This window comes from Pelophylax lessonae, assembly GCF_965119305.1.
Source record: "Pelophylax lessonae genome assembly, chromosome: 4".
NCBI lineage: Eukaryota > Metazoa > Chordata > Amphibia > Anura > Ranidae > Pelophylax > Pelophylax lessonae.
In genome coordinates, this window is record NC_138771.1 from 662,374,148 (window position 1) to 662,390,296 (window position 16,149).

General features: G+C 45.1%; 1 protein-coding gene across 1 annotated transcript in view; it reads left to right on the top strand.

Moving 5' to 3' along the window:
* Positions 1-1,062: 1,062 nt before the first annotated feature.
* Positions 1,063-16,149, top strand: part of LOC309554195 (C-type lectin domain family 10 member A-like) — a 1,138,017-nt gene continuing 1,122,930 nt past the window's right edge. The window contains exons 1-2 of the mRNA XM_082255830.1: positions 1,063-1,170; positions 8,744-8,824. Coding sequence (XP_082111956.1) covers positions 1,137-1,170; positions 8,744-8,824 — 115 coding nt within the window. The 5' untranslated portion in view covers positions 1,063-1,136. The remainder of the gene's footprint in view (positions 1,171-8,743; positions 8,825-16,149) is intronic.

Below are 16,149 nucleotides of genomic sequence, written 5' to 3' on the forward strand. Positions count from 1 at the left end.
AGCCCCAGACCATGACACTCCCACCACCATGCTTGACTGTAGGAAGACACACTTGTCTCTGTACTCCTCTCCTGGTTGCCGCCACACACGCTTAACACCATCTGAACCAAATACATTTATCATGGTCTCATTAGACCACAGGACATGGTTCCAGTAATCCATGTCCTTAGTCTGCTTCTTTTTTTTTTTTTTTTTTAGCAAACTGTTTACTGGCTTCCTTGTGCATCATCTTTATAAGAGGTTTTATTCTGGGATAACAGCCATGCAGACCAATTTGATGCAGTGTGCGGCGTATGGTCTGAGCACTGACAGGCTGACCCCCCACCCCTTCAACCTCTGCAACAATGCTGGCACCACTCATACGTCTATTTCCCAAAGACAACCTCTGGATATGGCACTGAGCATGTACACTCAACTCCCTTGGTCGACCATGGCGAGGCCTGTTCTGAGTGGAACCTGTCCTGGAAAACTGCTGTATGGTCTTGGCCACCGTGCTGCAGTTCAGTTTCAGGGTCTTGGCAATCTTCTCATAGCCTAGGTCATCTTTATGTAGAGTAACAATTCTTTTTTTCAGATCCTGGGAGAGTTCTTTGCCATGAGGTGCCATGTTAAACTTCCAGTGACCAGTATGAGAGAGTGAGAGCGATAACACCAAATTTAACACACCTGCTCCCCATTCACACCTGAGACCTTGTAACACTAACGAGTCACATGACACCGGGGAGGGAAAATGGCTAATTGGGCCCAATTTGGAAATTTTCACTTAGGGGTGTACTCACTTTTGTTGCCAGCAGTTTAGACATTAATGGCTGTGTGTTGAGTTATTTTGAGTGGACAGCAAATTTACACTGTTATACAAGCTGTACACTCACTACTTTACATTGTAGCAAAGTCTCATTTCTTCAGTGTTGTCACATGAAAAGATAGAATAAAATATTTGCAAAAATGTGAGGGGTGTACTCACTTTTGTGAGATAATGTACTTCCCCTTTTTTTGTTTGTGGCAATTTAAGTTCCTAAAACTTATACAAAATAATGGGCAGCAACTTTTTCTAAGAAGATTCTCAAGATAACGACAACGGATGTTGAAAAATCGGATTCTGAAGTGCGTGGAGTTATTTCTGTTTGCAGCGTGCAATGAGGAGGACCGACAATCTTAAGATGGAGCCAGGTAGGTCATCAATGGAATAACTGATGAATATTAAAGGAGGCGGGAATACCATTTATTATCCCTAGAGGGCAATATAATCAGATTTGTATGAAATCCTTTCCTCCAGACATAAAGAGTGTTCTCTTCTTCATTGTAATGATCTGAAAGTCTATAACTACGCCAAGCTTACTATATAGACTACATATGTATTTATACATGGAGATCATATCCCCCCTTATGTATGTATACATGGAGCTCATATCCCCCCTTATGTATTTATACATGGAGATCATATCTCCCCCTGATGTATTTATAAATGGAGATCATATCCCCCCTTATGTATGTATACATGGAGCTCATATCCCCCTTATGTATTTATACATGGAGATCATATCTCCCCCTGATGTATTTATAAATGGAGATCATATCCCCCTTATATATTTATACATGGAGATCATATCCCCCTTATGTATTTATACATGGAGATCATATCCCCCCTTATGTATTTATACATGGTGATCATATCCCCCCTTATGTATTTATGCATGGAGATCATATCCCCCCTTATGTATTTATACATGGAGCTCATATCCCCCCTTATGTATTTATGCATGGAGATCATATCTCCCCTTATGTATTTATACATGGAGATCATACCCCCCCTTATGTATTTATACATGGTGATCATATCTCCCCTTATGTATTTATACATGGAGCTCATATCCCCCCTTATGTATTTATATATGGAGATCATATCCCCCCCTTATGTATTTATACATGGAGATCATATCCCCCCTTATGTATTTATACATGGAGATCATATCCCCCCTTATGTATTTATACATGGAGATCATATCCCCCCTTATGTATTTATCCACTTAAGCCCCGGAAGATTTTACCCCCATTCCGACCAGGGGGTATTTTGCGATTCGGCACTGCGTGACTTTAACGGACAATTGCGCGGTCGTGCGACGCTGTACCTAAACGAATTTGGCGTCCTTTTTTTCCCACAAACAGAGCTTTCTTTTGGTGGTATTTGATCACCTGTGCGATTTTTTGATCACGTGCTATAAACAAAAAAAGAGCGTCAATTTTGCAAAAATAGCAATATTTTTCACATTTTTTTATATGAAATTCCCCAAAAAAAATTTAAAAATCAAAATTTTTTTACTTTTTCGGCCAATTTGTTTTCTGCTACATATGTTTGGTAAAAAAAATTGCAAAAAGCGTATTTTGATTGGTTTGCGCAAAAGTTATCGCGTTTACTAACAAAGGGAAAGATTTCTGTCATTTTTGTTGTTTTTTCTTTAACGTGTAATGGCGGCGATCTGCGATTTTTTTTGCGGTACTGCGACATTGCGGCGGACAGATCGGACCCTTGACTGACATTTTTGACACTTTTGGGGTTACCAGTGACATTTCTACAGTAATCAGTGCTATATATATGCACTGTTACTGTAAAAATACACTGGTAGTGAAGGGGTTAACTTTATTTGGGAGGGAGGGGCTATGTGTGTCCCTAGGGGCGTGCTTTCTACTGTGATTGGCTGGGGCTTGAGCTGTATGGACACTGATCAACGGATCTACATACTAGATCCGAGTGATCAGTATCCTAACAGCAAGGAGAATGACAGGTGGCTTGTTTACACAAGCTGCCTGACATTCTCCCTCTCCCCCGCCGATCGCCGAGTGACCGGCGGACATCGGGTCCGCCGGTCACACGCACGGGGGGGTCCGTGACCACGCGGGAACGGGAGCGCGCCTCCGGGGGCGCGCGCTCGCTCCCTAGACCCTCACAAGCTAGTGACGTAGCCCTACATCACTTTGCCTGTGAGGGGCTGACCGCCGACGTAGATCGGCGTTAGGCAGTCGGCAAGTGGTTAAACATGGTGATCATATCCCCCTTATGTATTTATACATGGAGATCATATCCCCCCCTTATGTATTTATACCAGAACCCCCGGATCTTCTCCTCCTAGTATGTATGATGCAAATTTTACCCCCAGTTGCAGCTCTTTACATTCATCTGCCCCATAGTTGCCCCAATAAACAGTACATTGAGGTCGGCTTGTAAGTTGGAGACATTCTGAAAGGACGCCATTTCAATGCATAGCTTGGTGTCATCTGCAAACACTGAAATGGCACTTTACAAATTCTATATAACATATACATTGGTTATAAAGTCCCAACACTGAACATTGGGATACACCACTAACAGCTTTAACTTTGGAGTACACCACTAATAACACTGAATCTTAGGGTACACCACTAATAAAAATGAACCTTGGGGTACACCACTAACAATACTGAACCTTGGGGTACACCACTAATAACACTGATCCTTGGGGTACACCACTAATAACTTGAACCTTAGGGCACACCACTAATAACACTGAATAACAGGGTACACCACTAATAACACTGAATCACCACTAATAATAATGAGCCTTGCGGTACACCACTAATAACAATGAACCTTAGGGTACACCAGTAATACCACTGAATATTGGGGTACACCACTAATACCACTGAATCTTTTGGTACACCCCCACACATAACACAGAATCTTGGGGTACAGCAATAATAACAATTAACTTTGGGGTACACCACTAACATTACTGAACCTTAGGGTTCACCACCAATAACACTGAACCTTGGGGTACACCACTAATAACATTGAACCTCGGGGTACAACACTGATAACACCAAAACCTTGGGGTACACCACTAATAACATTGAACCTCGGGGTACACAATTGATAACACTAAACCTTGGGGTACACCACTGATAACACCAAAACCTTGGGGTACACAATTGATAACTCTAAACCTTGGGGTACACCACTAATAAAACTGAACCTTGGGGTACCCCACTAATGACATTGAACCTTGGGGTGTACCACTAATAACACTGAAGGTTAATCACTTGCCAACTAGCAGTAGTAATTCTACAAAAAATAACCTTTTCGGTACACCACTAACATTACTGAACCTTAGGGTTCATCACTAATAACACTGAACCTTAGGGGAAAACCACTAATAACACCAAAACCTTGGTTCACACCTCTAATAACACTGATCCATAAGGAATCCCACGAATAACACCAAAACCTTGGGGCACACTGCTAATATCACTGATCCTTGGGGTACCCCACTAATGACATTGAACCCTGGGGTACAATATTAATAACATTGAACCTTTAGGTACAACACTAATAACACTGAACCTTGGGGTACCCCACTCATAACACAGAACCTTGGGGTACACCACTAAAAACTGATCATTGCGGTACACCACTAATAACACTGAACCTTGGGGTACACCACTAATAACACTGAACCTTGGGGTACCCCACTAATGACACATAACCTTGGGGTACACCACTAATAACACCAAAACCTTGGGGTACACAATTGATAACACTGATCCTTGGGGTGCACCACTAATAACACTGAAGGTTAACCACTTGCCAACTAGCAGTAGTAATTCTGCAAAAAATAACCTTGGGGTACACCACTAACATTACTGAACTTTGAGGTACACCACTAATAACACTAAGCCTTGGGGTACATTGCTCCTAACACTGAACCTTGGGGTACACCACTATTAACACCAAAACCTTGGGGCACACCACTAATAACACTGATCCTTAGGGTACCCCACTAATAACACTGAACATTGGGTACAACACTAATAACACCAAAACCTTGGGGCACACCGCTAATAACACTGATCCTTGGGGTACCCCACTAATGACACTGAACCTTGGGGTACAAAACTAATAACATTGAACCTTTGGGTACAACACTAATAACACTGAACCTTGGGGTACACCACTCATAACACAGAACTTTGGGGTACATCACTAAAAAAACTGATCATTGGGGTACACCACTAATAACACTGAAACCTTTTGGTACACCACTGATAACACTGAACCTTGGGATACCCCACTCATAACACAGAACCTTGGGGTACAACACTAATAAAACTGAACTTTGGGGTGCACCACTCATAACACAGAAGTTTGGGGTACACCACTAAAAAAACTGATCATTGGGGTAGACCACTAATAATACTGAAACCCTGGAGTACACCACTAACAGCACTGAACCTTGGGGTACACCACCAATAACACTGAACCTTGGGGTACCCCACTAATAACACTGAACCTTGGAGTACACCACTAATAACACTGATCCTTGGGGTACACCACTAATAACACTGAACCTTGGAGTACACCACTAATAACACTGAACCTTGGGGTACACCACCAATAACACTGAACCTTGGGGTACACCACTAATAACACTGAACCTTGGGGTACATCACTAATAACACTGAACCTTGGAGTACACCACTAATAACAGTGAACCTTGGAGTACACCACTAATAATACTGATCATTGGGGCACACCACTAATAACACTGAACCTTGAGGTACACCACTGATGACACTTATCCTTGGGGTGCACCACTAATAACACTGATCCTTGGGGTACACCACTAATAACACTGAACCTTGGGGTACACCACTAATAACACTGATCCTTGGGGTACACCACTAATAACACTGATCCTTGGGGTATATTACTAATAACACTGGACCTTGGGGTACACCACTAATAACACTGGACCTTGGGGTACACCACTAATAACACTGGACCTTGGAGTACACCACTAATAACACTGAACCTTGGGGTACACCACTAATAACACTGAACCTTGGGGTACACCACTAATAACACTGATCCTTGGGGTACACCACTAATAACACTGATCCTTGGGGTATATTACTAATAACACTGGACCTTGGGGTACACCACTAATAACACTGGACCTTGGAGTACACCACTAATAACACTGAACCTTGGGGTACCCCACTGATAACACTGATCCTTGGGGTAGACCTCTAATAACACTGAGCCTTAGAGTACACCACTAATAACACTGAATAACAATGAACTTTGAGGTACACCACTGATGACACTGATCCTTGGGGTACACCACTGATGACACTGATCCTTGGGGTACACCACTGATGACACTGATCCTTGGGGTGCACCACTAATAACACTGAACCTTGGGGTACACCACTAATAACACTGAACCTTGAGGTACACCACTGATGACACTGATCCTTGGGGTACACCACTGAGGACACTGATCCTTGGGGTGCACCACTAATAACACTGAAGATTAACCACTTGCCAAGTAGCAGTAGTAATTCTGCTGTTGGCCGGTGGTTTCGTTATTCCCGGACAACGTAAGTCATCCTGCTCACGTACCCTGCACGCACAGCGACTTGATCTGCTGTGTATGGTGGACACAGTGGGTTGTGGTTCTCAGTATCTGGCCGCTGTGATCGGCCCACATACCACATGATTGCTGTGACCAATTACGGCAAGCACATGTCACTTAGTAAGAAATAGTCATGAACAGAATCCATTCAGGACATCATTGTTTACTACTAGTGATGGGCCGAACACCCCCCTGTTCAGTTTGCACCAGAACATCTCGAACAGGGGAAAAGGCTTATATGCAAGTTATTGCCATAAAAAGTGAATGGGGGTCCGGGTACTGCCCTGGGGGGACATGAATCAATGCAAAAAAAATGTTTTAAAATTATTGTTTTTACAGGAGCAGTGATTTTAATAATGCTTAAAGTGAAACAATAAAAATGAAAAATTCCTTTAAATATCATGTCTGGGGGGTCCCCTTAATGTGCCTGTAAAGTGGCGCATCTGTACGATGTATGGAGCCTGCTGCAGCAATACTGACATTTCTATAGGAAAAAATGCCATTTAAACTTGCTCGCAGCTATAATGTATTGTCGGCTCCCGGCAATACAGATAAAAAAAATGAAAAAAACAGTGTGGTTCCCCCCCAAAATCCATACCAGACCCTTATCCGAGCAAGCAGCCTGGCTGGCCAGGATGGGGGGGACGAGCGAGTGACCCCCTCCTGTACCATACCAGGCTTGCCCTAAACATGGGAAGGATGCTTTGGGGTATCCCCCAAAGCACCTTGTCCCCAAGTTGATGGGGACAAGGGCCTCTTCCAGACAACCCTGGACTGTGGTTGTCAGGGTCTGCGGGTGGGGGGGCTTATTGGAATCTGGAAGCCCCCTTTAACAAGGGGGCCCCCAGATCCCGCCCCCCCATGTGAATGACTATCGGGTACATCCATACCATACCAGAGCCTTATTTGAGCAAGCAGCCTGGCTGGCCAGGATAGGGGGACGACGACGAGCGATTGCCCCCCCTCCTGTATCATACCAGGCTTGCCCTCAACATGGGAAGGGTGCTTTGGGGTACCCCCCCAAAGCACCTTGTCAACAAGTTGATGGAGACAAGGGCCTCTTCCAGACAACCCTGGACTGTGGTTGTCAGGGTCTGCAGGTGGGGGGGGCTTATTGTAATCTGGAAGCCCCCTTTAACAAGGGGGCCCCCAGATCCCGCCCTCCTATGTGAATGAATATTGGGTACATCCATACCATACCAGACCCTTATCCGAGCAAGCAGCCTGGCTGGCCAGGATAGGGGGACGACGACGAGCGAGTGCCCCCCCTCCTGTACCATACCAGGCTTGCCCTCAACATGGGAAGGGTGCTTTGGGGTACCCCCACAAAGCACCTTGTCCCCAAGTTGATGGGGACAAGGGCCTCTTCCAGGCAACCCTGATTTTTTTACATGTAAACAAAAAAGTGCCAAAAAAAAATTTGGTCTTCAAGTGGATCTACGGTATAATTTTTTTTCAGAAAAGCTCCACTTCGTATCATTTAAAATTGTCCTTGTGCTCCAATCGGTGACTTTGCCTAGGCGGAGATGATGTCATCAGTCTGCTGCAGCCAGGAGGAAGCTTTTCCTCAGTCTCCTCTAAGCCATCACCTCAGTACAGTAGGTACATGGTGACCATGGACGATGCCTGAACAACGAAGGTTTGGGGCTGACCAGGGGATGAGAGTCTCCACTGGGGCATGGAACCGACCTCTGCTCAGACACAGTTTACACCATTCATGCTGGGGGGGTAGGCCTGCACTCTGTCCTTGTCTTCAACCCACACTCAGTAGGTCAGCAGTGGGGACATTTCTTCACCAGGAACCCTTTAGGCATGTCTTTGGCAGAAGCAGTGCAGCCTCTTTATGGGGGCATCAGAGCAGCCTAGGGGGCAATTGCCTCCCTGCCCCCTGGCCCAGTCTTCCCCTGTGCTCTTTACACCTGGGCTCTTGAAAATCTGCTCAGAGAAGAGTCAATGGTTAAACCTCTGTCCGCCATCCTTCTGTAGAGAAAAGTAGATGAGGGCATTGTCGGGGTGGTACTTTGATCTCTGTGAGAGGATTGTTACACTGATACATGGCAAAGCATGCTTCACTCATAGTAACAAAAAGATCCAATACTACTGTACATCCACTTTAACCTTTACACTAAAAGATTATTTGGATCATAGCTGACGTGTGGGGACCTCTGATGGAAGTAATATTGAGCGTAGAGTATACATTGCCGTCACCGAGCTCCATTATATCTTAATTACCTTACCTGAATATCCTCCCTGAATTCTACAATATTGATATGAAGGTCTATGTTCCTCTGCAGGACAATCTTATGAGGACAATGTATATGCCAACATGAGTGATCTCGATGTACGGAGGATGAAGGACACACCAACAGCCAAAGGTAAGTTATTATAATGAGGGGTGTCTACTCCATCCATTATAGACAGCTGAGGACCCGAGTCTCCACTTATAGGACACATGTCTACTAATACTGATACTGCAATACTGGATCTATAAACCAGAGCAACCAATCACATATCACCTGTAACGGACTGTTTCAGCAGACAAGGGGTTAAAATCCGTTTAGGCGATATGCCCCTTTCTGAGAGAGCAGGCACAGCTACTTGCAGGAGATCAAACTCCCAAACTGGATACAAAATAGCACTCCAACCTGGAACCTCACGAATAGCTGCTAGCAGCTGAACAGGAAAAGCATACATCAGCTTACATTCCTAGCAATCAGTCTACAGCAGCATACAGTGAATCCCCCCAAGAACGAGACAAGGCTCCGTGTGGAAGGTCAAGCAGTGGTATATTTATTGAGGGCTACCTGCCCCCGTATTTATACAGGTCTCCCACCTGGTGGACACTCCCTTAGGGGACCAAATGGAAGACTGTAACACAAACAGACATGTATCACATTACAGACTCCCAGAAGCAAAACATCCCCACAATGCATCCTGGCTTCCTCCCTTAGTAGACAGCCAGGTGAGCTCATTAACATGTTTATCAATAGTCTCAGTTAATCAGTAGACATTCCTCAGGAGGGGGCTGCTGGAAACCATCCCCCCCCTCTCTCTGCAGCTAAAGCTAGTTTTCACAGCGAGACTGCATTACACACATGGGGACCAAAATACAGTATTATGCTTTAAAATATATAAAGTTACTTTTTATACATTAAACATAGACATGTCACATATCCCCAGATAGCTCAGGTCTGAGTGCACATTATTAGGTGAATGGCACTCAGACCCCACGAATACAGTTTAATCGCCATGGAGCCAAAGTCTTTTAAAACCTGGTCCATAGTCCAAAGGCAGCAGGCGGGCAACCAGGCTCCTCCAATGCAATGTGGCGAGGTTGGTCTCGTCACATCACCTCACCCAATAAGATTTACCCAACTCATATCTGTTTAGATATCTACAGCTCAGACATGCTTTCCAATACTCAATTTGGTAACCAGCAAGTTGCTCTTTCAGGGGGGGACTGGCAACTTCTGGTACAAACCAGAAGCCCATGGGTCAGCAACTCGGCCCCCCTCCCATTCTCCCTCTTTACGGCCTCCTCTTGACCCCCATTCCAGACTGAAGCTCCACTCCCTGTACTTTCTACTCACCGACCGTAATCTTGGCCAGCAGGGGGCGGTTTGGGGGAGCTGGGACAGCTTGGTTGGGGCTGGCTGGGGGAGGAGAGTCTCCAGTGGAGCATGGAACCGGCCTCTGCTCAGACACAGTTTACACCATCCATGCTGGAGGGGGGGAAGGGGGGGAGGCCTGCGATCTGTCCTTGTCTTCATCCCGCACTCAGTAGGGCAGCGGTGAGGACTTTTTACATTTCTTCACCAGGAATCCTTTAGGCATGTCTTAGGCAGGAGTGGTGCAGCCTCTTTATGGGGGCATCAGAGCAGCCTAGAGGGCAATTGCCCCCCTGCCCCCTTGCCCAGTCTTCCGCTGTGCTCTTTAAACCTCGGCTCTTGAAAATCTGCTCAGAGAAGAGCCAATGCTTAAACATCTGTCCACCATTTATATAGAGTTACTTCCCTCAATTAATACTGGACTTGGATCCCTCAGAACCAAGTGGCTTGTTGATTTTCACAGGGAGGAGACAGGGAGGAGATGTGGGAGGAGACAGGGAGGATATGTGGGAATGCTCCTTTTCCTAATTTGTGTCCTCCAGGGAAAGACTAACTCAATTCAAGATCCTACATAGAGTCTACCTCACCTGCATGCATTGGAGACAGGGTGGATAAAAATCGATTATTTAAAAAAAAAAAAAAATTAAAAAATTCAGATTTTTTTTTATTATTTATTTAAATCAGATTTTTTTTATTTTTTTTATCAAATTTATTTCAACAAAATGATTTTGGAGTAAAAATCTATCGAAAAACAGTTGTCTATTTTAGATACATTAACTGTGGCAGTCAGCAGCTCCTGCGCGAACCGCCGTAACTATACATCGGTCACGAGCAGGAGGCTAAAGGGCGAGCGTGCGCCACCATCTGCGCGCTCCCACCCCCACTCGTCAGCGGGGACTCCGATGCATGGGTCAGGCGGCTCCGATTGCCGTCTGACACCCGTGATCGCTCCCCGCTGAAAGAGAAGGAAGGTTATATGTTGTAAACACAGTTCTTCTCCCTGGAATGATCACAGAGCTCCTGTGATCCTTCTATATAGGATCACAGGTCTCTATGGTCATTTCAGAAGCCACGCCCCCTACAGTTAGAATCACTCCCCTAGGCTCACATTTAACCCCTTGATCACCCACAATGTTAACCCCTTCCCTGCCAGTGTCATTATTACAGTAACAGTGCATATTTTTAGCACTGATTACTGTAGTAATGTCACTGGTACCCCCAAAAAGTGTCAAAAATGTCAGTCAGGGGTCCGATCTGTCTGCCGCAATGTCGCAGTCCTGCAAAAAAAAAAAAAAAAATTGCAGATTGCCGCTGTGACGAGACCAATCTCGCCCCATTGCATTGGAGGAGCCTGGTTGCCCGCCTGCTGCCTTTGGACTATGGACCAGACTTTAAAAGAGTTTGACTCCCTGGCGATTAAACTGTATTTGTGGGGTCTGAGTGCTATTCACCTAATAATGTGCACTCAGACCTGAGCTATCTGGGGATATGTAACATGTCTATGTTTAATGTATAAAAAGTAACTTTATATATTTTAAAGCATAATAATGTATTTGGGTCCCCATGTGTGTAATGGAGTCTCGCTGTGAAAACTAGTTTTAGCTGCAGAGAGAGAGGGGGGGGGGATTGTTTCCAGCAGCCCCCTCCTGAGGAATGTCTATTGATTAACTAAGTGCTTTTGTCTAAAATAGGACAGTATGTTAATAGGATCTGAGACTATTGATAAGTATGTTAATGAGCTCACCTGGCTGTAATTACACAGTCATTGTTCATGTGGTATTCTCAAAGTATATATAAGTGTTGTTTTTCTTGCAATAAAAGAGAAGAGAGTTACTCTTGATCAAACCTCACTACAGAGCCTTGTCTCGTACTTGGGGGGGGAATTATTGATGTGCTTCATGTATGGCGGATTGGAGTGGTCGATAGCTGTCCGGGTGTTTGGGAGTGGATTATCCTAGACGACTGTAACCCCTTTCATACTTTGGGATGTCATAACAGCCAGGGGAGGGCTGGCAGCCTTAGGCCTGGGGGGCAAATCCAGTCAAGTGGCCCATTGAATCATTGAATCGGCTCACTATTCATGCCCACCTGGTTTTATAAAGACAAGCAAGATAAACATGATGCAATATGGTAACTCGTACTCTGCACATTCATACCGCTCCGCTGCAGCTCTGCAAATATAATATTGTGTAGCAGTGACCAGCAGCTGTATACAGTGTCTGGCCCCTACGATAATCCAGCCCTGAGTGTGGCCTTTTTGCCTGGCATCAGAGTGGCCCGGGGGGAAATTGCCACCCTGCCAACCTTCCCAGTCCTCCCCTGATAACAGCCGCCATTACTAGTAAAAAAAAAAACAATAAAAATGACATAAATCTTTCCCGTAGTTAGTAGACGCAATAACTTTTGCGCAAACAAATCAAAATATGCTTATTGCTATTTTTTTTTAATAAAAATATGTAGCAGAAAAAAAATTGGCCTAAAATGTTAAAAAAAATGGATTTTTACAATTTTTTTTGAGAATTTCATATAAAAAATGTGAAAAATATTATTTTTTTTTCAAAGTTGTCGCTCTATTTTTGTTTATAGCGCAAAAAATAAAAATCGCACAGATGATAAAATACCACCAAAAGAAAGCTCTGTTTTTGGGGGGAAAAAAGACGTCAATTCAGTTTGGGTACAGTGTCGCACGACCGCGCAATTGTCCATTAAAATCGCAAAAAAGGGCCTGGTCATTGAGCAGCCAAATCCTCCAGGGCTTAAGTGGTTAAAGGGGATAGTTTTTACAGGAGCAGTGAGTTTAATAATGCTTAAAGTGAAACAATAAAAATAAAACAATCCTTTAAATTTCATGCCTGGGGGGTCCCTTAATGTGCCTGTAAAGTGGAGCATCTGTACGATGTATGGAGCCTGCTGCAGCAATACTGATATTTCTAAAGGATATAATGTAATTTCAACTTGCCCGCGGCTTCGGGTATGGACACACGAACATCCAGCCCATCCCTATTGTTGTGTCAGCTGTCCCATTAAAGTTAATGGGACTGTCGGTGAGTCAACAGCAGGTCAGAGGAGGAGCCGCTGCTGGATAGAAACGACAGTTGCTCTTCAAAAATTATAATTTAAATCAAGCCTTTTTTTGTTTCAAATGTTTTTTTAAGGATAACAAATTAACATTTAGTTACATATTACATTCATATGTTGAGAAGAGAGGATATGTGAAGCAAGCCTTTTTACGAGTGATTTAAATCAAATCCACCCAGATAGGATATTCCCGCCTGCCCCCCCCCCCCCGGCCACCTGCCGGAGGTGTGTGTCAGTCTCAGCAGGTAACATTCATGTTTTTTGGCCATGCCCCTAAATCCAGACCTTCTGGACGGCCATGTCTTTATTAATTCTCTCTGTCACCACTCTTCAGGTCTCGCCAGTGCCGGGACAAGGTCATCTAGCGCTCAGGGCAAGGATGCCAAACTGAACCCCCCCTTCCCTTAGGGTTCGTGTCAAGGCTTCCCCCCCATCCCTGCAATAAACCATTGCACCCAGGCCAACAGTCCCTCATGCCCACCCCCTTGTCCTGGTCCTGGGTCCCACATGACAATGGATGTGTATCTTCTAGGACTGATAGACCCTTTAGCTCAGGGGTAGGGAACCTTTGGCTCGCGAGCCAGACGTGGATCTTTTGCATCTGGCTTGCAGACAAACCTTTAATGAATGTGGGCGTGTCTGGACGTGAGCCGTGCTGGCCGTGTAGTCCCAGAGCTCTGCCGCGTCTACTACTCAGTCCAGTGCCATCTGCGTAGCAGCTGCGCTTGGTGCCAAGGAGATTTCTGCACCCACCGACGGTACACTTTGTGGGCTACCCACCGCTACCCTCAGTTTCGTCTCTGGGTGACCGGATTAACCCCGCGGACTACTCGCGGTACTGCCGCCGGCTCGTGTGCTGCGCATCTGAGGGCCTTGGCAATCACCGCCCGGTAAGGAGACCTGCCATCCGGTCCCTGTGCCCAGACAGACACGATCTCCTTCCCCTCTGACACCCGGGGACCCGCGGGAGTTGCCTCTCACCTCCACTTCTGAGGCCTTCAGCGGGCCGGCCGCCATTTTCTCAGGGCCTATACTCACCTCCATCACTCGCAGGCCTGCAGGCACTTCACCTCTCCGGCCTCATTGCATACCTGCCTCCTCTGCTCTCTTCCCGACCGGACTCCAGGCACTTTCACGCGGCTCCATCTACTCACTGTACAGCTGCGGCCCATGAATATGAATATTAAGTAAAGGTTCCCGACCCCTGAAATATAGTGTATGGCTCTCACGGAATTACATTTGAAAATATGTGGTGTTCATGGCTCTCTCAGCCAAAAAGGTTCCCGACCCCTGCTTTAGCTCCTCGTTGGGATTCCAGAACTCTCTTGGGCCCATTCCTCTATGCATGTAAAGCCATCATACTCAGATGGAAATCCTCCTCAGCTCCCTCGCTAAACTTTTGGAAGTATTTGGTCAACTCAGCTTTACCACTTTGTAGGGCTACCTATCTATCTATCTGTCTATCTATCTATCTATCTATCTATCTATCTATCTATCTATCTATCTATCTATCTATCTATCTATCTATCTATCTATCTATCTATCTATCTATCTATCTATCTATCTATCTATCTATCTATCTATCTATCTATCTATCTATCTATCTATCTATCTATCTATCTATCTATCTATCTATCTTGTGGTTGTGCCATAAAGTTCCACAAAGTATGGGATATTTGGATAGAATGCCTGTCTACAACGGTTGACCCTCATACGCCTGATTAACCCGTATACCAGTGTAATATATGAGTTTTCAGAGCAATCGGTTAATTTTATTGTTCTTAGCCTCTTCACGAGCGCCCGTTGCAGATGAACTGCGGCAGACAGCCGCTCCCAGGCGAAACGGCGCTCACTCTCAGGAGGCTAGGGGGCAACCCCCCCCCCCCATCCCTGCCGGCGGCGCGCTCCCACACCCGCTCGCCAGCAGGGAAGCCAATGCACGGGTCAGGCAGCTCCGATTGACGTCTGACACCCGCGATCGCTTCCCGCTGAGAGAGAAGGACGGTCGGATGTTGTAAACACAGCCGACCGTTCTTCTCATTGGAATGATCACAGAGCTGAAATAAAAAAATCCGCGCTTAGGATAATAGGTTGTTCATGCTGGCTGCAGCCCACCTATACACTATATTCCTAGAAATATAGTAGGATTGAAATTGCGAGAAAAGGTTGATGGCGCTGCCAGTGTATACCTGCTAATCCACGGCGTCCCGGAAGTGCACCACCATTATTGCTTTTATCTGCCGATTGATTGTCTACGTTTGTAAGTACCCATTTTTTTGACCTAATAAAGCTTTTAAAACAGTACTACTCTATGTGAGCCTTCTTCCCCCGCATATATACCCGTGGACCCTAATTTCAAGGACCCCGACACGGAGGACCCGGGCACGATATTGGACCACACTAGGGACATAGTAACCAGACAAGGGGACCCCCAGGACTATATATCCAAGACCCGATACCCCTGCAGGAGTGATCAAATCTGGTGAGTGCGGTCCAAGGGGTGCGGGGAGCACTGTATGGTCACCGGCACTCGAGTACCACCATAACTTCTGCTAGAGCACCTGCACCAGTCACCTTCTCTACCCCTAATATAGGGAGTGGTCTACCATAGTGGGATTCACCTTTTCTTTAGGACTATAGCCATTACGGACCAACCAGCACCTGAATCTCTGATGTTATATTCAATTTTTATACCTGCGTTTTTATAGTCTATGTCTACATTTGATGCTTCTTATTGCAGAGTTTGCACCTATAAAACCTTCACAGTTCACATATGTATTAATATATGTTTTTAGGTTGATTCACTAGAGTTTTACTAATCTTTATAGGTTTGACTTCACTTATTTATATGGTTTTACTCACTTAGGATTTTTATTCATCTATTTATATTTGTAGTTGGTATCAGCACTATTTTGCACCTTTCACGGAATTGGATCACCCATATTTTATTTGGACTTACCATAGATTTTTCACTAGTTATGAAGCACATGACACTTTATTAATTTTATATTCAT